Source organism: Marmota monax, unplaced genomic scaffold (assembly GCF_021218885.2).
Source record: "Marmota monax isolate L192 unplaced genomic scaffold, Marmota_monax_Labrador192_F-V1.1 WCK01_AAM20220418_F8-fsc00004, whole genome shotgun sequence".
Classification (NCBI taxonomy): domain Eukaryota; kingdom Metazoa; phylum Chordata; class Mammalia; order Rodentia; family Sciuridae; genus Marmota; species Marmota monax.
Window position 1 is genome coordinate 20,661,799 of NW_026692881.1, and position 27,150 is coordinate 20,688,948.

General features: G+C 37.6%; 1 protein-coding gene across 1 annotated transcript in view; it reads left to right on the plus strand.

Moving 5' to 3' along the window:
• Sorcs3 (sortilin related VPS10 domain containing receptor 3) overlaps positions 1–27,150 on the plus strand; it is a 606,876-nt gene that overhangs the window by 315,346 nt on the left and 264,380 nt on the right. The window contains exon 4 of the mRNA XM_046450521.2: positions 12,418–12,576. Coding sequence (XP_046306477.1) covers positions 12,418–12,576 — 159 coding nt within the window. The remainder of the gene's footprint in view (positions 1–12,417; positions 12,577–27,150) is intronic.

The following is a 27,150-nucleotide window of genomic DNA, read 5'->3' on the forward strand; positions in this document are numbered from 1 at the left end:
AAGTAAATATATATAGGTCATGTATCATATATATATATTATTTCTCAATACTTGACAGTGGCACTATTGATATTTTGTGTTGAATAATTCTTTTTTAGGGGGTTCTTTCCTGTACAATGCCACATGCTTAGCTGAATCCCTGGCCTCTACTTTCTGGATTCCAGGAACTCACTCCTCTGTCCAAATTGTGACACTTAAATTTTTTTTTAAATTTATTTATTTTATTTATTTTAATTTTTTATTGTTGGTTGTTCAAAACATTACATAGTTCTTGATATATCATATTTCACACTTTGATTCAAGTGGGTTATGAACTCCCATTTTTACCCCATATACAAATTGCAGAATCACATCAGTTACACATCCATTGATTTACATATTGCCATACTAGTGTCTGTTGTATTCTGCTGCCTTTCCTATCCTCTACTATCCCCCCTCCCCTCCCCTCCCCTCTTCTCTCTACCCCCTCTACTGTCATTCATTTCTCCCCCTTGTATTATTTTCCCCTTTCCCCTCACTTCCTCTTGTATGAAATTTTGTATAACCCTGAGGGTCTCCTTCCATTTCCATGCAATTTCCCTTCTCTCTCCCTTTCCCTCCCACCTCTCATCCCAGTTTAATGTTAATCTTGTTCTCATGCTCTTCGTCCCTACTCTGTTCTTAGTTACACTCCTTATATCAAAAAAGATATTTGGCATTTGTTTTTTAGGGATTGGCTAGCTTCACTTAGCATAATCTGCTCTAATGCCATCCATTTCCCTGCAAATTCTATGATTTTGTCATTTTTTAATGCAGAGTAATACTCCATTGTGTATAAATGCCACATTTTTTTTTTATCCATTCATCTATTGAAGGGCATCTAGGTTGGTTCCACAGTCTTGCTATTGTGAATTGTGCTGCTATGAACATTGATGTAGCAGTGTCCCTGTAGCATGCTCTTTTTAGGTCTTTAGGGAATAGACCGAGAAGGGGAATAGCTGGGTCAAATGGTGGTTCCATTCCCAGCTTTACAAGAAATCTCCATACTGCTTTCCAAATTGGCTGCACCAATTTGCAGTCCCACCAGCAATGTACAAGTGTACCCTTTTCCCCACATCCTCGCCAGCACTTGTTGTTTGACTTCATAATGGCTGCCAATCTTACTGGAGTGAGATGGTATCTTAGGGTGGTTTTGATTTGCATTTCTCTGACTGCTAGAGATGGTGAGCATTTTTTCATGTACTAGTTGATTGATTTTATGTCCTCCTCTGAGAAGTGTCTGTTCAGGTCCTTGGCCCATTTGTTGATTGGGTTACTTGTTCTCTTATTGTCTAATTTTTTGAGTTCTTTGTATACTCTGGATATTAGGGCTCTATCTGAAGTGTGAGGAGTAAAGATTTGTTCCCAGGATGTAGGCTCCCTATTTACCTCTCTTATTGTTTCTTTTGCTGAGAAAAAACTTTTTAGTTTGAGTAAGTCCCATTTGTTGATTCTAGTTATTAACTTTTGTGCTATGGGTGTCCTATTGAGGAATTTGGAGCCCGACCCCACAGTATGTAGATCGTAGCCAACTTTTTCTTCTATCAGACGGCGTGTCTCTGATTTGATATCAAGCTCCTTGATCCATTTTGAATTAACTTTTGTGCATGGCGAGAGAAAGGGATTCAGTTTCATTTTGTTGCATATGGATTTCCAGTTTTCCCAGCACCATTTGTTGAAGATGCTATCCTTCCTCCATTGCATGCTTTTAGCCCCTTTATCAAATATAAGATAGTTGTAGTTTTGTGGATTGGTTTCTGTGTCCTCTATTCTGTACCATTGGTCCACCCGTCTATTTTGGTACCAGTACCATGCTGTTTTTGTTACTATTGCTCTGTAGTATACTTTGAAGTCTGGTATCTCTATACCGCCTGATTCACACTTCCTGCTTAGCATTATTTTAGCTATTCTGGGTCTTTTATTTTTCCATATGAATTTCATGATTGCTTTCTCTATTTCTACAAGAAATGCCGTTGGGATTTTGATTGAGATTGCATTAAACCTATAGAGAACTTTTGGTAATATCGCCATTTTGATGATGTTAGTTCTGCCTATCCATGAACAGGGTATATTTTTCCATCTTCTAAGATCTTCTTCTATTTCTCTCTTTAGGGTTCTGTAGTTTTCATTGTATAAGTCTTTCACCTCTTTTGTTAGGTTGATTCCCAAGTATTTTATTTTTTTTTTGAAGATATTGTGAATGGAGTGGTTGTCCTCATTTCCATTTCAGAGGATTTGTTGCTGATATACAGGAATGCCTTTGATTTATGCGTGTTGATTTTATATCCTGCCACTTTGCTGAATTCATTTACTAGCTCTAATAGTTTCTTTGTAGACCCTTTTGGGTCTGCTAGGTATATAATCATGTCACCTGCAAATAATGATAATTTAAGTTCTTCTTTTCCTATTTTTATGCCTTTAATTTCTTTTGTCTGCCTATTTGCTCTGGGCAGTGTTTCGAGAACTATGTTGAACAGAAGTGGTGAGAGAGGGCATCCCTGTCTTGTTCCAGATTTTAGAGGGAATGCCTTGAATTTTTCTCCATTCAGAATGATGCTAGCCTGAGGCTTAGCATAGATTGCTTTTACAATATTGAGGTATGTTCCTGTTATCCCTAGTTTTTCTAGAGTTTTGAACATAAAGGGATGCTGTACTTTGTTGAATGCTTTTTCCGCATCTATAGAGATGATCATATGGTTCTTATTTTTAAGTCTATTGATGTGGTGAATAACATTTATTGATTTCCGTATATTGAACCAGCCTTGCATCCCAGGGATGAATCCTACTTGATCATGGTGCACAATTTTTTTGATAAGTTTTTGTATCCGAGTGGCCAGAATTTTATTGAGGATTTTTGCATCTAGGTTCATTAGAGATATTGGTCTGTAGTTTTCTTTCTTTGAAGTGTCTTTGTCTGGTTTAGGAATCAGGGTGATGTTGGCCTCGTAGAATGAATTTGGAAGTTCTCCCTCTTTTTCTATTTCCTGAAGCAGCTTGAAAATTATTGGTATTAGTTCCTCTTTAAAGGTTTTGTAAAACTCTGCTGTATACCCATCCGGTCCTGGGCTTTTCTTAGTTGGTAGTCTTTTGATGGTTTCTTCTATTTCCTCAATTGATATTGGTCTGTTTAGGTTGTCTATATCCTCCTGACTCAATCTGGGCAGATCATATGACTTCAGAAATTTATCAGTGCCTTCACTATCTTCTAATTTATTGGAGTATAAGGATTCAAAATAATTTCTAATTATCTTCTGTATTTCTGAAGTGTCTATTGTGATATTGCCTTTTTCATCCCGTATGCTAGTAATTTGAGTTCTCTCTCTTCTTTTTGTTAGCATGGCTAAGGGTCTGTCGATTTTATTTATTTTTTCAAAGAACCAACTTTTAGTTTTGTCAATTTTTTCAATTGTTTCTTTTGTTTTGATTTCATTAATTACAGCTCTGATTTTAATTATTTCTTGCCTTCTACTTCTTTTGCTGTTGTTTTGCTCTTCTTTTTCTAGGATTTTGAGATGAAGTATGAGATCATTTATTTGTTGGTTTTTCCTTTTTTAAGGAATGAACTCCAAGCAATGAATTTTCCTCTTAGAACTGCTTTCAATGTGTCCCATAGATTCCAATATGTTGTGTCTGTGTTTTCATTTATCTCTAAGAATTTTTTAATTTCCTCCTTGATGTCTTCTATAACCCATTGATCATTCAGTAATTTATTGTTCATTCTCCAAGTGATTCATGATTTTTCCTTCCTTCTTTTATCGTTGATTTTCAGTTTCATTCCATTATGATCAGATAAGATGCATGGTATTATCTCTACTGCTTTATATTGTCTAAGAGTTGCCCTGTGACATAATATATGATCTATTTTTGAGAAGGATCCATTTGCTGCTGAGAAAAAAGTGTAACTGCTTGATGTTGGGTAGTATATTCTATACTTGTCAATTAAGTCTAGGTTATTAATTGTGTTATTGAGTTCTATAGTTTCCTTATTCAACTTTTGTTTGGAAGATCTGTCCATTGGTGAGAGAGGTGTGTTGAAGTCTCCCATGATTATGGTATGGTGGTCTATTAGACTCTTGAACTTGAGAAGAGTTTGTTTGATGAACATAGCTGCACAATTGTTTGGGGCATTTATATTTATGATTGTTATGTCTTGTTGGTGTATGGTTCCCTTGAGCAGTATGTAATGTCCCTCTTTATCCCTTTTGATTAACTTTGGCTTGAAATCTATTTTATTTGATATGAGTATGGATACTCCTGCTTGTTTCCGAAGTCCATATGAGTGATATGATTTTTCCCAACCTTTCACCTTCAGCCTATGTATGTCTTTTCCTATGAAATGCGTCTCCTGTAGGCAGCATATTGTTGGGTCTTGTTTTGTGATCCATTCTACTAGCCTGTGTCTCTTAATTGGTGAGTTTAAGCCATTAACATTTTGGGTTATTATTGAGATATGGGTTGTTCTTCCAGCCATATTTGTTTATTCATGTTACTAAACATGGTTTGTTTTCCTCTTTGATTATTTTCCCCCCTTTACTGTCCTACCTCCCACTGTAGGTTTTCATTCTTATTTTCCATTTCCTCTTCCTGTAATGTTTTGCCGAGGATGTTTTGAAGAGATGGTTTTCTAGCTGCAAATTCTTTAAACTTTTGTTTATCATGGAAGGTTTTAATTTCATCTTCCATCCTGAAGCTTAATTTCGCTGGATACACAATTCTTGGTTGGAACCCATTTTCTTTCAGTGTTTGAAATATGTTATTCCAGGATCTTCTAGCTTTCAGAGTCTGTGTTGAAAGATCAGCTGTTATCCTGATTGGCTTACCCCTAAATGTAATCTGCTTCCTTTCTCTTGTAGCTTTTAAAATTCTCTCCTTATTCTGTATGTTGGGCATCTTCATTATAATGTGTCTAGGTGTGGATCTCTTATGATTTTGCACATTCGGCGTCCTATAGACTTCTAGGATTTGGGATTCTGTCTCATTCTTCAAGTCTGGGAAGTTTTCTCGTATTATTTCATTGAATAGATTGCTCATTCCTTTGGTTTGAAATTCTATCCCTTCCTGTATCCCAATGACTCTTAAATTTGGTCTCTTGATGTTATCCCATATTTCTTGGATGTTCTGCTCATGGTTTCTTAACAGTCTTGCTGAGCTGTCTATGTTCTTTTCAAGTTGAAATACTTTGTCTTCATTGTCTGATGTTCTATCTTCTAAGTGTTCTACTCTGCTGGTCATATTCTCAATTGAGTTTTTAAGTTGGTTTATTGCTTCCTGCATTTCTAGGATTTCTGTTTGTTTGTTTTTTATAACCTCTGTCTCCCTGTATAGTTAATCTTTTGCTTGTTGGATTTGTTTATGTAATTCATTCTTGAAGTGATCTTTCATTGTCTGATTTTGCTGTCTGATGTCTTCCTTGAGACTCCAGATCATCTGGAGCATGTATATCCTGAGTTCTTTATCTGACATTCCATCTGCTGCAGATATTACCTCTTTTAACGTTGAGTTTACCTGCATTGCTTGTGGTCCTTTCTTTCCTTGTCTCTTCATACTGTTCGTGTTTCTTTCTGCTTGGTGAAACTGTTGTGCTATTGAATTTTCCCCCTATATATTTATATTGCTCTTGTATAGTTGCAAAGTCTCCCTCGCAGGCGCGGGGGGTGGCTCTGCCCCTCCTCCAATTGGGGCAATGTGCCTACCACGCCTGCAGGCCGCTGGGGCTGTTCTGCCAGTCGGTAGCAGGTCCGCCTACCTTGCAGGCGCGGGCGGCGGCTCTGCCCCTCTGTGGGCCGCTAGGCTTGTTCTGTCTGTGGTAGCAGTTCTGCCTAATTTGAAGGCGTGGGCAGCGGCACTGCCCCTCTGCAGGCCGCTGGGCCTGTACTGCCGGTGGGTTGCAGGTCCGCCTACCTTGCAGGTGCGGGGGGGCGGCTTTACCCTTCCACAGGCCGCTGGGCCTGTTCTGTCTGTTGGTTGCAGGTCTGGCCTGTTCTGTTGGTGGTCGCAGGTCCGCCTACCTTGCAGGCGCGTGGGGCAGCTCTGCCCCTCCGCGGAATTCTGGGCCTCTTCTGCCGGTGGGTCACAGGTCCGCCTACCTTGCAGGGGGGGGGGCGGCTCTGCCCCTCAGCAGGCCGCTGGGCCTGTTCTGTGGGTGGTCACAGTTCTGTCTACCTTGCAGGCGCGGGGGGAGGGGGCGGCTCTGCCTCTCAGCAGGCCGCTGCGCCTGTTCTGCTGGTGGGTCGCAGGCCCGCCTACCTTGCAGGCGCGGGGGGTGGGGGGCGGCTCTGCCCCTCAGCAGGCCGCTGGGCCTGTTCTGTGGGTGGTCACAGTTCCGTCTACCTTGTAGGCGCGGGGGGGAGGGGACAAACTTTATTTTTTGAAACTGCCGCCAATGTTCTGTACGCCCCCGGGAAGATCGCCGATCCACACACGCGGCCTTCTCCCGGCCCCGCCCAGAGGAAGTTCCTCCCCCGACACTTAAAATGTTTACATGCATTGTAAATTATCCCTTTGCCCTTGAGACAACTTCTTCTTGCCCACTGTTAGAAGAGGTGATGGTAGATGGATAGAAAGATAGAAGAAGAAAGAGATGATAAAGAGAGAGGGAAGGAGGAAAGGAGAGAGGGAGGGAAGGATGGATGAGAGAGAGAGAGAGAGAGAGAGAGAGAGAGAGAGAGAGAATGTACTAGTATATTGAGATTAAAAGCCTTACCTATAGCAGGCCCCATTTGCGTGGAAGTCAATATTCAACAACATATCAATTATATCCATTGGTTTAGGGGCCGGCCATGCTGGCATCTGTTATACTCTTTGAAAATCTATATTGATATTATCGCTTTTTCTTATTGAACACTAACTGTGCTAAGGGTGTACCATTAGGACTCAATTACATGGTGAATTATAGCATTTCTCCTTTTCTATTCATTGGGCTAGAGTTTATTTCCTTGCCTTTCTGGGATCTCTGACAGAGCTAGAGACTGAGAAACCTTTAACTTTTCCCTCATGTTGATAGATTGCAAGGAGAAACAGAGAGAATAAGTAATGAAACAAAGTAACTTATTCATCAATGATATCATTAGGTTCATCCAACACCAGGAGAGGGGGTACTCTGGAAAGATTTCTGGGTAGGATATTGACACTTCCAATGCTAATTCTGACTGGCTTAGATGTAGAGAAGCTGAAAGGATTTTGAAAGCAAGCTGACCAAGCAGAATCCCTGCCTGGTTCCTAACTTGCATTGTGCTTTACACCCTAAAATTAGGACTGCTGTTATTATTTATTTTTACCAGGGATTCACCAAAGAAGGCATTGCAAACAAGCAAACAATAAATAAATAAAAATGAAAAAAAAGAAAAGAGAGTATGCCATTCATTTGTTGGTAAACTCTAAAGCTTATCCATTTCTAATCTGAGATAATTCATTGACTGTGACTGGCCACATTCTTAGAGACTGGTTGTGTGAGAGTCTCACTCCTAAGGCAGCAGCATGCTCCTTCTATCCTGGTCTGGAATTTCCCATTGAACAGATGACTGCAACTAAGCAGCAAACTATATTTAGCAAATTGACAATTGCCTACTGACTGGTGTTCACAGTGGCAATGCTGATATTTGCTAATAGGGTATGTTTGTCTTACAATACTACCAGAAATGCAAAATGCATGTAAATGAATATGAAATGTAGTATTTTTCTCCCTGACCCTTTTACTTTTTATTTTATTTTATTTTTTTAAATATGGTGAACACACACATACACATACTCCATGAGATCTTAAAATTCCAATTATACAAACCAGTATTGTTAAGTGTGTGCTCACTGCTGTTCACCATATCTCTGGAGCATTCTTACCATGTAGGACAGTAACTTTACTTATTGGAAAGAAATTCCCTGGTTTCTCTACCTCTACCCTTTGGTTTTTATCCACTCAGGTCAGGAGCAAAGGGAATCAAATCACCTCCGTTTATCTCCACCCTGCCTGGCCCCACTTCTGGCTTTGCTTGGCTTTTCTGGGTGATTTAGAGATGAAGGTCAACCTGTACTTAGCAGGTGTGCAGCTGGCACTATCACAAGCCCCCTAATCATTATCTCATTTACCCCTTTGAACAAAACTGAGGGAGGAGGTGCAGTTGCTTGTCTTCTTCTACAGCTTAGATAACAGACTTGGGATTGCTGACTCACTTCCTTTTGCTTACACATAAAGAAGCTGCCTGAAGATTTGAACCCAGGACACCTGCATCCAGCATCTTCACTGTTGGTAACCCACTAATCTATATTTGAAATACTCCCCTTCCCGGACACATCTGTGCCTATTGCACATCTTATATAAGGACAAGCTGGATAAAAAAAAAAAAATCAAAGTAGAATGAAGTAAAGAGAAAACAAAAATCTCCAGTACGATCTCTGCCCTATTGATTGTCAGATCATGTAAATGCAGAACTCACAAACATCTGAATAGCCATTGCCATAAATTATGCACCTGTATGCTGACAATTAAAACTGAAAGATAAAGCTTGTAAATTTCCTTGTTTTTTAGAAACAACCTATTGTATTTTTTACCAAGAGTCACATGCCTAGTCCATAATGCCTAATCCACAGATATATTTAATTGAGGCCTAATGTTTCTACAATACAATTTTAAATATTTTAAACAATATGTATTCTCCAGTTTGGTGCAGTCTTTCCCACTTCTTACTTTGTCTTTTCTGCTTCACTCATTTGATTTTACCTGCTTTGTCCCTGTAAGCATTCAAATGAAAATCCTGGCTTAATAAATATTTGGGCAGGCATAAGATGATTTTCTTTATATGTTTGGTATGTTAATATACAGGACATAGTTTGCTTTGAGGCTTAACTTGTGACAAAGCATTTTCTTATAATGTTTACATTGATATTATGGTACCCTCCTTTTTTAACATTAGCAGTTAAATTGTAGTTCCCTCTTTGATTCCTATTCATTTAATTCTTGATATTCTTTTGGTCAGAAGTAGATTCTTGGTCAGAGGTAGTCAGAGGAAGAAAAGAGCTTTCTTAAAGCTATTATTTTTTCTTGGATGGATTTCTTAGAGGTACTTTAAAAAGGCATCTGACTGTGTGTTTGTGTGTGTGTGTGTGTGTGTGTGTAGCCAGTGGGAATTTAGGTAGGTTTTGAATCAATCAGAGGAGTATTAGGCAAATTGCTTTCCTCCGGAGCCTTAGTTTCCTTATCTATAAAATGCAAATAATGATACTTTACATGATTTGTATGAGGTTTGTATAAAATATCAGGGAAAGTACCTTGCATAGGTTAGAAACCCAGAATATGTAGGTGTGTGTTTCTCTTCTTTTCCTTCTGCTTAGAAAGTAGGATTGAGTAGAGACATTGCCAGGGATATCAAAGTATATAAAAGGATTTCCAATGAGAATGTCAGAGAAAGGTTGCAATAAAAAATCTACTCTCACAAACAATAGCTCCATGAAACGGCCACACAATGTCAACATGCCTTACTATATATTAATTCATTTCTGTATGTGTGCCTACACATACATGAGGCATCTGTGTTCATGTTAATGCATGTGTGCACACATATACATGTGGTGTTTGTGTGTGGATTAGTGGGTTGGTATATGCAAGTGGTGTATGCAAGTCTGAAAGAAACGGCTAGAGGAAGAGAACACATTGTATACATATTTGATGGTAACCCTTCTTCAGTATATTGTAACTCATGGTATATAAAATAAAGTCCATTTATGATGTTGGTCTTATCTTCTAATTAAAATCATAGCCATGAAGCTTCTTTATACATGCATAAAATAAGCAGTTTAATTTCTCTGCACCAGGGGAAAAACAATTTCATTGCCTGTTATGTAGCCTGTCGGTGTATAGTGTGGAGCAGGCGAGGCTGGTTATGAGAGCTTCATTCTTACCCAGTATATTTGTGCTTTCAATGTCTGCAAGCCCCACGGATACCTCCCCTGAGGTCTTCTCAAGGGCAGCTGGGTGCTTCCTCTGGTTCCCTCATCCCTTCACTGTGCCAGGGGAGGAGGAGGTTATTCTTTGTCTACAAATAACTCACATAAGAGCTTTTCCCTGGGTTATTCACACATGAATGAATAAAATTATTATACTGCATCCATTTCTTAAAAATATTCTGATAACTAATGATGACTTATTTCAATGAAGCCAAAGCAAATATTTGAAGGAAGAAAGTAAGCTTGCCTGGGAAGCTGTGAGGGAATAAAAGAGAAAGAACTATGAATCTTGGCAGTTAACAGGCCTAAATTTGTTTTAAAGCTGACTTTATAGTACTAATATATGCTCTGGGTAGCATTTTTAAAATCTTGCTTGATAATAGTTTTATTTTATAAAGGTGTGGAGTTGTTTGTTTATTTATTTCATTTTTTTTGCTTCAGGCCCTGTGGTTCAGAACATGTGATAGAAGTTATCCTTATAATTTGACATCAGTATCTCTAAAGACAGGAAGAACTACAATAGGAAATAAACTCACTTGTTCCTTCAGTCACTTTGATAACATTCAGAACTCAAAAGTTGTTGAATCAGGCTGCATATGGGCTGCAGATGAAGCTAAAAATTAAAAAGGGGGCAGGATTTTAAGGGTTTTGGAGTATGGAGATGTCATGGTGATGTTATGATGATAAGTGGTAACATGGTTTTAGGTGGGAGAATGTCTGAATCAGGTTTGTGTTAGAGGATGATTGTTCTGGGCAAGTGTGCAAAGTGGATTGGAGGGACAAGGCCCACATGGCTACAAGGGATTAGGTGTATTACAGTAGTAACCCAGTAGAGAGAGGACTGTGTTTGGACTAAGGCAATCACAACAGATAGAAGGGACTTGATTTTGGAGTGAATTAGGAGGTAAATACACAGGTTTCAGAGTTGAAGGGATTTGCAGAGGTGAGGGAGAAAGCAAATTCAAAAATGAATCATGGGCATTTTGTTTCATATTATTAGTAAATGGAAACACTCACTGAGTTGGGGAACAATTGGGGACTAACAGGGCCGTGATAAGGCAGCACTATGGGGCATCTTGTGTTTTAGGTGGAACATCCAAGTGGAAGAATCCCAATAGTTGAAATTTCAAGTCTGAATCTTTGGAGGCAAATGGGTTCATTTGGAGATTTAAATTTTGAGTTGTTTCAGGAAGATGGTGATTAAAAAACATAAATCAGAATCGAAAGGAGTCACTGAGTAACAATTTGGTGAGTGAAAACAGAAGGTCCAAATGGAGGGTTCAGGAATGGTCATATTTAAAGAAAATCAAAGAAAGTGTGAGTATCCAAAAGAGATGAAAAGGAAAACCATATGAGTATGATATTATGAAAAAAAATCAGAAGAGAAGGCTTCAAGAAGGATGGAGTAGCTCATTGTATGCAAGGCTGTGTTTGTTGTGTTAAATACTGGAAAGCTGATCATCCATTGGTGGCACCATTGTTATTGAGGTACTATGAGTGGATGCCTGGTTGCATCAGGTGAAGGGTGAAATTTCAACAGTATTCTAGAACATGTTATGCCATAGGCTCAAATCCAGCTTGGGTAGATTCAGACCCTAGTGGTGGTTTAAGTAACTTTCCAAATAGAGAACAGAGAAGAGAGAACTATTGAGATGTGAACCTGCTCTGATTCCAAAGCCTTTTCAACACACCACTTCTGTCCTCGTGGTTTGGGGATAGAAAACCTTAGGTGGAAATGGTTTTTGCCTAGAAACCTTTGGGAATATGTGCTTTAGAAAATAAAAAAGGGGTCATACAACCAGTTAAATCAATTCAGAAAGAACAGAATACGTAACTGTATCCTAGGAGTGGGGTTCTTTCCATGACTAAAGAATAATACTATAATAAGAAGTAACAGCAAGATGAAGACAGAGACAGAAAGACTGAGAGTTTTGGTAGAGTATCCCTAGATCAGGGGACAGAGGACCATAATATTCGCTCAGAGATTTGGTGGTAGACTTCAAAAACCAAAACTTCCCAGCCAGGAGTAATGGTGCTACCTATAATCCCAGCAATGGAGGAGGCTAAGGCAGGAGGATCATAAATTTGAGGCCAACTTCAGCAATTTAGCAATACCCTGTTTCAAAATTAAAAATAAAAACTACTGGTAATGCAACTCGGTGGTAAACCACCCCTAGGTTCTATCTATCCCCAGCACCCAAAAAAAGAAAAAGAAAAAGAAAAAAGCAAGCATAAGGCCTATCTTCGTAAACAGATTTAGCCTTGTACCCTATTTCAGCCCAATTCATCACTAAAGAAAAACTAAAACTGGAAATAAAAAAGGACCCATATTTCCTATAGAGGCTCAGGTGCCCCTTTATGTGCTTTGATATTCCAATACAGATGTATTTTATATTTATTTAATCTTGTACTTATTCCATCCTATGAATTCTATCTGTATTTTGTCCTCTGTCCTTTCATCAGATCATGCTTCTTAGTGATCCTGAAATGGAAAGCAGCATATTGATCAGCTCAGACGAAGGGGCCACGTATCAAAAGTACCGCCTCACCTTCTACATCCAGAGCCTGCTCTTTCATCCCAAGCAAGAGGACTGGGTGCTGGCCTACAGTTTGGATCAAAAGGTGAACAAATACTGTTTTCATTCTCATCTTGTCACCCGGGTCTCACCCTGTGAAAAGCACTTGTTGGCTCAATTCAGATTTTGGAGAGGAGTCAATGACATTTCTCCATTCCAATCAAGTTGATTTTGTCTGCAGCAAACAACCTTCCTTTCTAGTCTTAAATATCAAAATATGCAGACTGTTATATTTTGTATATTGGCAATGCTTTTTTTTAATAATTTCACAGTTGTAAAATGATTTTCTCTAAAATATACTAATTTGACCTTATTTCAACTAGCTCTGTGTAGGAGATATGTTATTATAACAGTTTGATTTTGACTATGGTCAACAGAGGTGCAGTAAGGCAAAGGAGTTCGTTCCAAAATCTCAGTTGTGTAGCTGGAGAAGCTAGCATGTAAGAAGCACAAGAACAGGGACTTTAGATTATTCTTCATTGTATTTCCTGCTGTCTCCAGAACCTTCGTACAGATGCCAAGCTTTTATGTAATAATGTTGCAGAATCAATTAGTGAAAGGGAAGAGATAAATACAAGCACTGTCTTGCTTAGAGATATCCACAGAATCACCTTGGTTGAAATAGCTTCTTTCTGCACTCTCAAATCCTAAAATAGTTATTCTTCAGTATGTATTTGAATATGTGATTGTGATTGTGAATTTGTGTGTGTGTGTGTGTGTGTTTGTGTGGGTGTGATATGTCAGGACCTTTAAACAATAATTTCAACATAACCTTTATATCTCTCATTAATAGAGCCTCATGGTGGGCATCAGGTGCTTAAGGCAATCCCCTAAGGACACCCACATGACATTTGCAGAGCAAAAGCCATTGCAAATACACTTCTTTCATGGCATCAAGTGGATATTGTATGAAAGACTTAGCCAAATGTCAGATAGTCTGTGGGTTTAGATGCTTAGTAGAGCCAGAAATTTTGAAGCTATATTGAAAAAAAAAGTAAATTATTTGGATGCTATTAAATGGTTGGATGATAATGTATTTAGATGAAGCTCAGAACTCTTATCTCAGAACCATATTTTTTTTCTAAGGACAAGCTAGATTAGGGGCAATAGAACTCTCATACCAAGTGATTGATAATCCAAATGCAGTGCCTCATGTATATCCAGGCATATCCTTTTCCTCCATTTCCACAGCACCAAGAACTTCTGGACCATCGCTCATGAAGTACCCTTGTGGATATAATGCCTTCAAAATCCTTTCAGACTTGATGGCTACTTTTTCACTTAGTAAAAATATTTGGAAATGTGGCCGTGGGTGTTGATGGATTTTCCTAATCACACTGCACATTTCCAAATATATTATTCCTTCGGTACTCTTTCTTGTTGACATCTTTTGCTAAAAGTGGCTGAATGTTCTTCAGATCCATAAAGTTTCTAGCCAGTGCCTGCCCATTCTTCTTTTAAATAAATTGTGTGAGGAGGGAGACGAAGTCCCTGGCAATGTTTGCAGAGATGGCATAAAACACCTAGCCCCAACTATCCAGGTTGCAGAGGAGTTTTTCTTTATTCTGGGAGTAATTTAGTGGTTTAGAGTCAAGGAGAGTGATGTTATGCAGCAGCAAATGAAGATGCAAGTGTAGTTGAGATTGATATACAAATGTGTTATTTCAGACTAGAGCCTTCTCTGATGTGCATGTATCTAGGCAGCTGTTTTCTTCTTGAGAAAATGAAAAGTGCTAGTATTAAGGTAACTGCAGCATCAAAGGAAGATGTTTGTGGTGAGGAGTGAATCGATGTTTCCATTATTGTGCCTTTGATGAAATGCACTAGCAATTTCTTTAGAATCGGCAAGGCTATCTCGTTATGTTGTATGTATTACAAAAGACCTAATTGAATGATATTTTTAAAGGGATAATATCCAATTGCTTTACTTTTCAAACTGCTACCCCAAAGCTGCAGGAGACTTGCCAGTAGATCTCGCTCAGAAAAGACACTGCTGGAAATTAAGGGACTATCTTCTGGATAAGGCAGAATTGCAGCTAGAAACTGAGAGATGCCCATAATGGTCTGTTAATTGAAGTGCTGGGTGGTAGGCTGTGAGTTAAGCGGGTCTTAGGATGCCAGTTGAGGGGTATGGGGGTATGAGATTGGAGTGGGGGGCAAAGATGCTTTGCATCTGACCCCACAGGAGGGGCTTGCCTCTAACTCTTGATGCATCCCAACCTTCCAAAGTCCTGTCTTTCCTGACCAGTTTGACTTGGGCCTTTGATTAGTTCCTTCCTTTCTGGCCATCTTCATGAGCTTTCCATTTCCTGTTAATTTCTGTGCCAGCTCCTGCTCTGCCCATCAAATTCTTTACTTAGCGAAGACAAGACATTTATTCTTGGCTTCTTGGCTACAGGAATCTTTGGAGATGTTTTATAAGAATCTTTGCGCTCTAAAAGGAAAAAGCAGTGGAAGGCTATGGTTGACCGAATTGGAAATGATATAAGAAAAGCGACCCTTCTCCCCTAATTTTGGAATCAAAGCTAACTTTTTTTTTTCCTAAAGACTGTTGTGCATCTATCAGTTATTTAAGAGGTGGGTTGCTCCATTGTTTCCATCAGCCTCTGTCCTCATTGATAACTAAAACAGCTTACATTGTGATGTTTTGGATTATCTGGAGGACCCAATGATCTTATTAAAAACAGATTGTTTTGAAAGATTTTGAGATGAGTTTTGAAGACAAAGAAATCCTAGAAAAGATAGTTTCTATTTTCATTGCTATAGAAGGCTGATTGTTTAAATACTCCTCCTTTTAATAAGGGATGTGGTGCAGTTTTTTTTTTCAAAGGGTACACGCTCCTGTATTCACAGATGTATACATTCTAGTACAAGGGGCCTTCCAAGGATAAAGAGTTGAAAATAGCTATTTTTCTGCATGAAAGGTGGGATTTCAAAGCAATTGTTATCAGTTATCTTCTTGACAAAATGATATTTTTACTAATACAGCAGATTTTGGAGGTCAGAGGTGAGGAACTCAATGGGATTCCAGGTTCCATTGTTTGCAGGCCCTTCTGGTCTAGACTGCTCTAGAACAGCCCATTATTTCAATGGCCAAACACACTTTCTGAAACACCAGCATGTATAATGAAGGGTTGCTTTTATAGGAGTTGTGGGAGGTGGTGCATGCAGCTCAGGGTATTTTAAAATACAAATTTATTTTTGATTGACCTTTCATAATCGCGCATGTTTATTTGGTACAGTGTAATGTCTCTATTCGTGTATACATTGTGTCATGATCAAATCAAGGCAATTAGCATAGCCATCACTTTGATAATTTATCATTTCTTTGTGAACTCTGGGATTTTTTGCTGATCACTAGCCAAATTCAATAGTAGCTGGTGGATTGACAAGCTGGCTAAGAAGCTGATGTATGGTTTTTAGGATGGTGACTGGCAGTGCTGGGCCCAGCAGAGAGAGGTGGATGGTCCAGCGCAGGCTTTGCTGATTGGACCATACCTGAGCAAGGCACTGGTGAACAAGAGTGTATGTGTCTTGTGAAGGGCCTCAGAATTCAAAATTGTCCTTCTGGAATGCTGGACACAGGTGAAGCTGTGCCTTTCATTTATATTCTCATTCTCAACAGTCAGACTAATAATTGTAGTCAGATGCTCCTGGATTGGTATGTGATGATAACTTTCTTGGTAGCTACTCGCGGAAATAGGCTTTGTCTCTCCCTACCTGTTGGAGACAAAGCTGTTGGGGATTAACTAGGGATGATCATAGGTTTGGAACTTGTCATTCTTGGGGTAGGGATAGAATGGAAGGGCACGTTTAATTGGAAACAAAAACAAAAACAAAAACAAAACAAAACATTGCATTTTCCTGAGGTCCTCTTCCATTCTTTGAAAACCCAAGGACCCAACAATAACAACTTAACAGAGGAAAAGTTTATTTAGGGCCTCTTGGTTTCAGAGATTTAGTCCATGGTCAGTTGACTCTAGCTCTGGGGCCAAGGTGAGGCAGAACATCATGGCCCAAGGGCACCACAGAGGAAGAAGGCTCAGGACATGGTAACAAGGAAGCAGAGAGCGAACAAAGTGTCATCCCCAAAGACCTTCTGCCTCCTAATGCTCTCAGGATAGAAATTCAACCATGGCAGAGTTTTGGGACAGGGAGCTACAGCCACAGGTAGGTCCAGAAGTAGAGCAGTGTGGTGTCATGGTTTCTCCTTGTCACCCACCTGCTTCCACCCTGACTTTGTTTAATTGTGTGTGCAGCCTCTTTGTGCTCATTCCACCACCCTAACTCCCACCTCTTTGGCCAAATCCTGACTCCAGATTTCTGGTTTTCTAGTTGGACTCAGGAATTGTTTTGCTAGCCCCTTCCTTTGCAAATGTTTCTGGCCTTAGGCTCTATTCTATCTACAGGACATGTCTTTTTATTTTTATTCTTTCTTTTTTTTTTGGCCTCCATTCTCTGAAGCATTTTTACCTCTCACTCTGGTGGGGTAGCAGCTGGTTGGAGTCTGGGTTATGTTTTAAGCTTTTTATAGCAAGTTGTAGTATAAGTGCAGAAAAGTGAATGTATTACCATGAGCCTGAGGAAACTAGCTACCTGAGCAAGAAACTTTCTGAACTCCCTATTGCTTCTCACATCGTCAAAATCTCGACCTTACTGGAGCCACCATCAATTAGGGTCATGTTTAATTTCATGCATATGACTTATGACTGGCTAATCTGGCAAGGGAACAGATAAGATCAATTCCTCAGAATAAAGGTTAGAAAGTAGCAAGTAAGGCAAATTGAAAAGAAGAAATGTTTCAACTGAAAAGCATTAAACATTAGAGAATTTGTTTAAGCCAAATGCAGATTAGCTTAGCTAATTAGAAAATTCATAAGAAAACTTTCAAAATTATCCATTTGAAATTAATTTAACAGATTTAATTTTTAAAAATGTGTTCTTTTTTTTATACCAGTTTTGGCAAAATTTTGGTGAAACTCATGTTCTGAAATAGTATTGATGGGCATGCAAATTAGTTTTCCTTCCTGGAAAATATCTTGGCAAGGTGTATCAGAAGATGTACATATTCATAACTTGATCCATTGGTTCAGTTACTCACTTCTGAGACTATACCTGTGGAATAATACCCTGAAGCTCTAGGAATAATGATGCTTATCACAGTCATTTATAATGGGAACAACTAAGGGACTTTTAACTGAATGCTCACTATTGAAGGAATTTAAATCATGGAACATGACATTTGTTGCATCCATTAAAACAGTGGTCACGACGACCATGTATCAACATGGACGTGTATTAATACCTATTAAATATATACATGTTTCATATTACATCCATGATATGTACAAATGCATGAATAATAAATAGTAAGTAAGAAGTACTCTTTGAATACAAGTGTACAAATAAAAAAAATAAGACAAAAGAAGGAAGGAAAGAATTTTTTAAAAGTAAGGAAATATTCAAGTATTAATTGGATTTATTAGGGTGATGGAATTAAATTCGTGAATTTTTTCATACTATTTGTTTTCAAATTTTCTTTGATTTCATTAGATTGCATTTATAATTTTAAAAAATCTACAATCTAATCTACCATGAATAGTTTATATTCGTTCTAATTATAAAGCTGTGCTCTTCAGAAGATTTTAGGTGTGAATAGGATTGATTTGGGTAAAATCATTTGAACTCATTATTGAAATCCCATCTCAAGAGGCAGCATGTTGTAGAGGAAGATTTCCCTGAAGTGGGAATATACCAAGTCTGGGGTATATCTTTTCCTCCTCTTTGTTTTTTACTATGGTCCCTTTAGAACTATGAAACTATAGGAGTTTTTTTCCCTTCCTAACAAAGAGTATGCTTTTGTTGGTTATAACCTCCATCTATATTATTTACAACTCAGCAATATATATACGTTTTATTATTTACAAGGCACCCAGTATAGACAGATGTTAAGGAAGTGATTTATTTTGGAGGTTTTTCAGATGAATTTTCCAGCTGTATCCCAAAATTGAATTAGCATTTGCTTATTGGATGTGACAGGTGTAACGGGAATATACTGTGGCAGCCAAGGGGTGTAGACACAGCCAGTGAGTTGAGGCTTGTACCTTATAGCTGCACCTGCCCTGTGTTGCATTATGCAGAGTTGGGCATATAGGTTTTTCTTGGAAATGAGATATATGTCCTTAAGTACCTTCTGTTTTGTGAGTGCTGAAGTGCTTTCATATACATTATTACATTGAATTCTCCTAGGTGTCAGCCAGGTGGATATTATTTCCAAGTTACAGATGAACAGATGACTCTAAAAGGTGATGCTAACTTGCTCAAGGACACACAGCCAGGTGAGAGGCCTGGCCTGCTCTCTGCTCTCTCTCCTGGGTGTGGCTGTGTTGTGACCACCACACCGCTCTCCCTGGTAGATAGACAGCCTTGCAGTTGCCTTGGAACCGACCTCTATGGGCCCCTTTATACTGAATCACAGACCTGGGAAGCATTGCTATAGCCACACAATAAAATCAGCCAGGCCCCCGATCAAACCTTCCAATGAACGCAGTGTTCATTTGGCTCACTTCTCAACTGATGTCACTGTCTGGATGGAACCTTGAGGAGAGAACCTATCAGATGGCTGGCCGATGACAAGGCATAGGACTAGTCAAAAACAAAACAAAAAAAATCCACATCACGGCAGTTGTGTTTCTTCCCATTAATTTGCTCCAGTCTTTGGGTTATTATATAGATTAAACCAAAGCATTTGTCACTTAAAAAGGTAATACTATGATCTGAAGTTTTTTAAGGAAGCTTATGGAGACAACATCTTTAATATGGTAATGAAGATAGAAGTTGAAATCATTTAACTTCATTTACAAATCATGAATATGTATTATGCTTTAAATGAAAAGAAGGACTAAAACAGATATAGTGTTTGTTCAATTTGCTAAAGAGAAGACAATTTGTCAAGATTTTTTTTCCCTCAAAACTCAAGCAATATGCAAATGTAAGAAAATCAGACCCCCATGTTAATTCCATGGCATGATGAATATTTTTATAATCCTAATTAGTACCAGTCATTTAGTCTAGCAATTTCCCCCAATCTAGCCAATTTGAAATTAAAATAGATGCCTTGATTACAAAACTCATTAGCAAAGAAGCACCCTTCTCACTAACCAGTTCATTTAAAATGCACAAACTGAATGAAGTATGGAACACTAGTGTTGTCAATTGGCATAAGTGAAGTGAGTCTTAATTGGAAGCATTGTGAAGTATTTGTATTGCTGCATGTTTCATTGCAGTATAATATATCATTCATTAAATGTAACAAAAGCAACTTTTAAATGGTTTAATTAAGCAGAGTTTGTGCTCTTGGTAATTTTTATAAAGTCGAAAGTCACAATTGTTTGCATGTGAAGTACTGATGGGTATTAATGTCAGGAAGACGAAGTCTGACTCTGCATTTATCACTCTGATTATGCAAAGAATGGCAGGTTTAATGTGAGAGGAGAAAATTAAATTATAGAACATTGACTCCTTATTTAACAGTACCCGCATGCACATTGTTCTCGTGAATTTTGACGTGGGATGTCCAGAATTGTTTGATTTGTGGCTGGGAAGGGAGGGGGAGGACCTCGCAAAGGAATAGGAGTGGAATAAAAGGAGAAAATAACAGTTGGGGATTTCTCTTTTTGTGATTCTTTTTTAATCAAGGGAGGAGGTAGTAGGTGGAGAGAAACTCCATCCAATATATTTTCATCTACTCAAAAGAGCAATAGAGATGTGTAGAAGTGCAGATTGTTGTTCTGTCTAAGGAAAATGTGGTAAAAGTGGGAGAGAGGGAGGAAACTGGCTCCCGCCTAGGGAAATGCTGCAGGAGGAATCACAGAAATCCTACACTGGGACCAGATAGCAGGGAGTTCAAGGCCAGTGTTTCCATCGAAGAGGCTATGGGATGGGTAGTAATAGTGGCAGTTCTGTGGGCATAAGATATGGGGTGGTGTTCCATTGATGTTTATCCAGATGTCAGCTGTTGCCTCATATTTATGGCTTTTTTTGGCCCTACATCAACAAAGATGTAAAACTCAGCCATATCACTGACTTCCATCAGAAATCCAATTTTAGCAGACAATATTAATGCTCTGCTTATATCCATTTGGTATTTTCACTCTTGTGTGCTCCCAGGGACTTCTGATTGCCAATATTTGCACTTCTTTCCCCAAAGCCTCTTGAAGGTTCTCCACCCCTCTGTACAGCAAGCTTTAGATGTGCCAGGGAATTAACATCTGGGAACAGCCCTTAACAAATATCTAACAGAATTTGGTGTGTAAATACCCCAGCTCCCTTGCTCTTGTGTGGGATAACTGAAATCAGGGGACAGGGTGGCACAAGAGAAAAGATGCCACCCAAACCACGGAGGCCACTGGAAAGGACTTTGAGGGAATAGAAAGAACCTAAAAGAAGACTCAGATGGCAACTTATTTTTGCCTGACTATTTGATTTTAGAAACTAGATTTGTTTTGATTTTTTGTGTTTTATTTTTGTCGTTCCTTTGCATTTGAAAATGTCAGTAAGATCTCAGATGTGCCAGAAGTTACAGGAAAAAGTTCGATTGACTTGATCGTGTTCCAGGTCTTCTTAATCATTGGCTCAGTCTTTGGCATCATTGGCTTCCCCTTAACTTGCAGGATGAAGTGAAAACCTACAGCTCAGCACATAGATGGTTGTAGCTTGGATCCTAACTTTCTACCTCCTCTTCTCAAGTACTCATTTCACTCATAGGAGAAGGACTGTGTCTTCCTGTTTGGCACTGAAACGCCCTGGCGTAAATGCTTCCCTTAGGCAGTCCTTTCCCCCTCTTCATCTGGCTAGCCCTATTTGCCTTTCATAACTCAAAGCAAATAAGACGTTCTAGAGAAAAATTTACCTAGGCAAACTCTATGGAACCTTAACTACACTTCTTATATTTAAAAAAGAAAATCTAGAAAGAAGCTATTTTCCTTTTTAGCATACTCAGAAAATTTTTGTTTTGTAGTTTTACCTTTTATTATTATTATTTTTTAAGTACATTAGAGGCAACGAGATTTTTCTCTGTTTAGGGCATCTAAAGATCTTAAATTGTCCCTGGGCAAGAGATAAAGGTAATAATTGTCGGATTGAAAAGCAAAGGGAGAAACCTTAGAGTGATTTGAAAATAGAATCAGATTTCTCGATTGCCCAGAAGTCCCAGAGGAGGGGAGGCAACTACTAACCCTGACTGTGACAAAACCCAGAAGGATACCATTGATCGCACAGTCTGATTGCCTATGACCCGGGGCTCTGCCCATGGCCCATTTCTTTACCGACAGAAGAGTTGCTTATTTCCCACATGCACTGAGTGGTTGAGGGCAAGCCCTGGTAGGCCTGTTGCCAGGGTGTACTAGAGAGGGGATAATCCTTTTTTGTGGCTGCTTTTCCGTTAGCTGCTTTCCTGACATTTTGCCCCACGCCACCCTTGGCTGCTCCAAGTGCCGGAGGCAGCAGCCAGCAGTGGCTGTCTAAGTAAGTTATTGAAACAAGGCGTTTTAAAATGAAGACTTTTTAATTTGAAGTAGTTGCTAGAGATACCAGGGTTGTAATCTAGAAGCTTTGTAATAGGTGGCTGGGGAGTGAGTGAGGGGAAAAAAAAAGATATATTAACTTTTCTTTCTTCAACACTGTTGTGCTAATATTGGGCTTGAATGTTTTCATAATTAAGATGCTGAAAGGTGGCTGAGAAGTCCACTCTTTCTCTCATCGATCTTAGCCTGGATGGTCTCCTGGGCATTATGGCTCCAAGAATCCAGTCCCTGAAGGAAGCATCCAGGTTTTACCAGTAGATCATTACTCTGATCTACATGCCCTAAGGTTCAGACAGTTACTTTCCCTTTCATGATGCTGAAAATGTGAGGTTAATCAGCAGGTAAAAAGCTGATATCATTCATTTAATTCTTTTTACAGATGTTCCAGTGTAATCACTCAAAATAACTGAAAATCATGCCACATTTCCCCCCAAGTAACTCACTTATCATTATCAGAGTCTAACAAATCCTAACAAATATTTACATTAAATACTCAAAAGATTTTTTTTCTCTGAGTGAATATTAGTAAAATACACGGAATAAAGAAGAAAGAAAAATAGAAAGCAAAACCCATCTCCTACTTTTTGGTACATAGCATTGAGAGTGTCAAAAACTTGCCCTTGGCTAGAGGTGAGGCTCAGTGACAGAGTGTGTGCTTAGCATGCAGAGGCATTGGGTTTGATACCCAGCACCAAAACAAAACAAAAAGAGCCCTTATCCTTTGTTACCTACATACCAAGTGAATATTGTATTCAACAAAAACGTATCAAGCACTAACCATATACCAGGAGATAATGTGCAGTAATGGATACTGATACTCATCAGTGCATTAGTGCAAAGAGAAAGCCCCATCATGTGAGCCAATGATGGCAATTGGGATAAGTGCCACCAAATAGAAGGATAGATTATCTGTGTGCATTGGGGAGTAGGTCTGACCTAGCTTAAAAAATGTTTGCTCTAATTACTGTATCAAAGAATAAAGGTATTCTCTTGGAGCTACACAGTTTGAGTCTTATAAATATTGATTAAAATAAAACAAGGGTCACTTTACGAGTTGACTTCAGATTCTTATAAACAATTTTATTGAAATCTAATTAGCATCCCGAGACTGCACAAGTTATAGTATACAAATTTGATAAAGTCTTGACACGAATGCTTACGTGAGGTCATCATTGCGTTAAAGAATGTGAACAAATCTGTCACCCTAAAGTTTCCTTGTGCTCCTTCCTGGTTCTTTCCTCCCCCTTCTCTATCCCCTCACCATATTCACAGTTGGGGATTTAATTTCAGGCATTAGAAGCCAGTTTGCATTCTCTAGAATTTTACATACAGGCACTGTATTCCTGCGTGTTTTCTTTTTCTTATAATTATTTTGAGATTCGTCTATGTCATGCATATGCATATCAATAGTTTCTTTTATTTTTATTTTTTTTTGGTAGTATCAAATTGCACAGATATACTACAATTGGTTTATGTAGTCACGTGTGAGAGAATATTTGAGTTGAATCTAAGTTTTGGCTATTAAAAATAAAGTTGCTATGAAAAATTCATGAACAGGTTCTTGTATGGGCTTATGTTTTTATTTGTCTAAAGCAAGTTGGTGTAGTGGAATGACTGGACTGTATGCTAGATGTAGTTACGAATTTTTAACAAAAGTTTAAACTGTATTCTAAAGAGGTTGTACACTTTTCATTTCTACCAGGAGTGTGTGAGAGATGCAGTTTTTGTATATCCTCACCAATGCTTGGAATGCTAATCTTTATAATTTGAACCTTTCTAATATAGTAGTGATATCTCATTGTGGTTTTAATTTTCATTCTCCCACTGACTGAAGACCTTGAAAATCATGTGTTTATTTGAGAATCATGTGTTTATTTGCTATTTATATACTTCCTTTAGTGAAGATTTTGCCCAATTTAAAATTGGGTTGCTGGTATTCTTATTGAGTATTGAGAGTCTTTCTTTATTCTAGATAAAAGTCTTTTACCAAATATGTAGTATATAATATTTTCTCCAGTATCACAGCTTGTCTTCTGATTCTCTTAAGAGAGTATTTCAATGTCATAAAGTACAAATTGTCAATTTTTTGGTTCATATTTTTGGTGTTAGATTTGAAAAATACTTTACTAATTTACTGTCATAGAGATTTTCTTTTTTGCTTTTTACTAGATACTGCTATAGTTTCATGTTTATATTTATATCTATTATCCATTTTATATATGATGTGAAGAATGGATCGAGGTTTATTATTATTATTGCATATGGATAGCAAATTGTTCCAACATCATTTCTTGAAAAGACTATTCTTTCATCATTGAATAACTTCTATACTTTTGTCAAAAAATCAATTGGCCATATATTTGAAGAACTATTTCTGGACTCTATTCTCTTCCATTGATCTATTTGCTTAGCTTGACACCAGTGTCACATTATCTTGATTTCTTGGCCATTGTGGTAATTTGCATTTTCAAATGAATTTGGGAATCAATTTTTCAATTTCTGTTACCACCAAAAGCATCCTGAAATTTTTATTTGGATTGCATTAAGTATATAGACCAATTTGAGAGGAACTGACATTTTAAAGTTATGAAGTCATCTGATCTATGAACACAGTTTATCTTCCTCTTTGTTTAGGTTTCCTTCAGTTTATTACTAAGAAATATTACACAGTAATATTTTATTCTTTTCACTTTATAGATCTTGTACCTCTTTTGCCAGATTTATCCCTAAGCATTTCACAAATTTGATTTTTTGAGTGATAATTTTAAAAGGTCCTGATTTTTTTGGTTGCTAGTACATATAACAAATAGAAAGAAAAGTCAATAATGATATAAGAGAATTGTACAATGTAGCGAACTAGCTTGACTTAAACGTTTTCTCTAGAACACCTCCAGCAACAGAGCACACTTACTTCCTAAAGCTTTGGGAACATTTACCAAGATAGGCCATATTCTGAACACTTGTGACTCAGTACAAATATTATATCTCTTAAGTTGTAAAAGAGAATGATTTTACTAATTTCAGAGATGTGTGAAAATTATCTGATATGTGAGAAACTATTTTGAAGCTGATAGAGGTATTTTGACAGATAAGAATTAAGCACAGAAAAGAATATTTACTACCAAAATGTGACTTCAGGTCTAAAGACCTATGATTTCCCATTCCATTGAAGAGAAAAAGTTTACTTCAAAATAATTTCTAACGATCCTCTGGATTTCAGAGGTGACTATGGTGTTATTTCCTTTTTCATCTCAAATTTTGTTGATCTGGGATTTTGTTAACTTTCTTTTGATTGATTTGGCTAGGAGTTTATCAATCATTTTTATCTGTCCAAAGAACCAACTCTTTGTTGCATTGATTATATATATATATATATATATATATATATATATATATAATTATATATTTATATTTATATACATATATATGTGTGTGGTTTTAATTTTAATGTGGTTTTAATTTTAATATGGTTTTAATTTTCATTCACACACATACACACACACATATATACATATATGTATATATATAATATTTTTAGTTGTAGATGGACACAATACCTTTATACCTTTATTGTGTTTATTTAGTTTTTTTATGTGATGCTGGGAATTAAACCCAGTGCCTCACACATGCTAGGCAAGCACTCTACCACTGAGCCATAACTCCATCCCCCTGTATATATATTTTTTATTCTGAATTTCATTAAGTTAAGCTCTCATCTTAATTATTTCCCGCCTTCTACTGATTTTGCCATTAGTTTGCTCTTCCTTTACTAAGGTTTTGAGGTTTGGCATTAGATTTTTTGAGATCTATTTTTTTTTAATGTAGGCACTCAACACTATAAATTTTCCTCTTAAAACTGCCTTCATGCTGTCTCAGAGATTTTGATATGTTGTATCTCTGTTCTCATTTGTTTCTAAGTACTTCTTAATTTCTCCTCTCATTTCTTCTTTGACCAATTTCTCATTTAAGGGTATTATTCAGTCTTCACATGTTTATGTAATTTCTATATTTTTTCTTGCTAATGAATTCTAGTTTTATTTCATTATTATCTTATATAATTCATGGGATTATATCAATTCTTGGTATTTGCTAAGACTTGCATTTACTCTGATAAACTGGAAAACCTAGAAGATATTGACAAATCTGTAGACATGCATGACCTGCCCAAATTGAACCAGGAATACATAGAGAACCTAAACAGACCAATATCAAAGAATATCAAACAAAATGAAATTAAAACAGCAATTAAAAACCTTCTAAAAAAGAAAAGACTAGGACTGGATGGATTCTCAGATGAATTCTACCAAACCTTTAAAGAAGAAATATCACCAGTCTTACTAAAATTATTCCATAAAATTAAAAGGAAGATAACACTCCACAATAAATTCTATGAAGCCACTATAACCTTGATACAAAAACCAGATTAAAAAAATAAAAGGAATTAAGGAATAAAACCTACAGGATTCTTTATGAACCTAAATAAAAACATTCTTTTTTTCCCCTGCTCTCTAGCATTTTTTTTAAAAAAATATTTGTTTTAATTAGTTACACATGACAGTACAATGATCTTGACGTATCATACATTTGAATCAGATGGGGTATAATTTCTCATTTTTCTGAGTGTACAGGTTGCAGAATCACATTGGTCATGCAGTCACGTATATACATACAGCAATAATAATGTCTATTTTATTCTGCTCTCCTTCCTTAATAAAATATTAGCAAACTACATTCAAAAACAGCTCAAGAAGATAATACACCATGATCAAGTGAGGTTCTTCCCTGGGATGCAAGGTTGGTTCAAAATATTCACATCAATAAATATCATTCTCTAAGTAATTAGAATTAAGGACAAGATTCATATGATTATCTCATTAGATGAAGAAAGACCTCTGATAAAATCCAGCATTCATTTATGTTAAAAACAATGGAGAAACCAGGCATAGGAAGAGCTAACCTCAACATAATGAAGGTTATATATGGAAGCCCACAGCCAATGTTATACTGGAGAAAAACTGAAAGCAAATTTTTTTCTA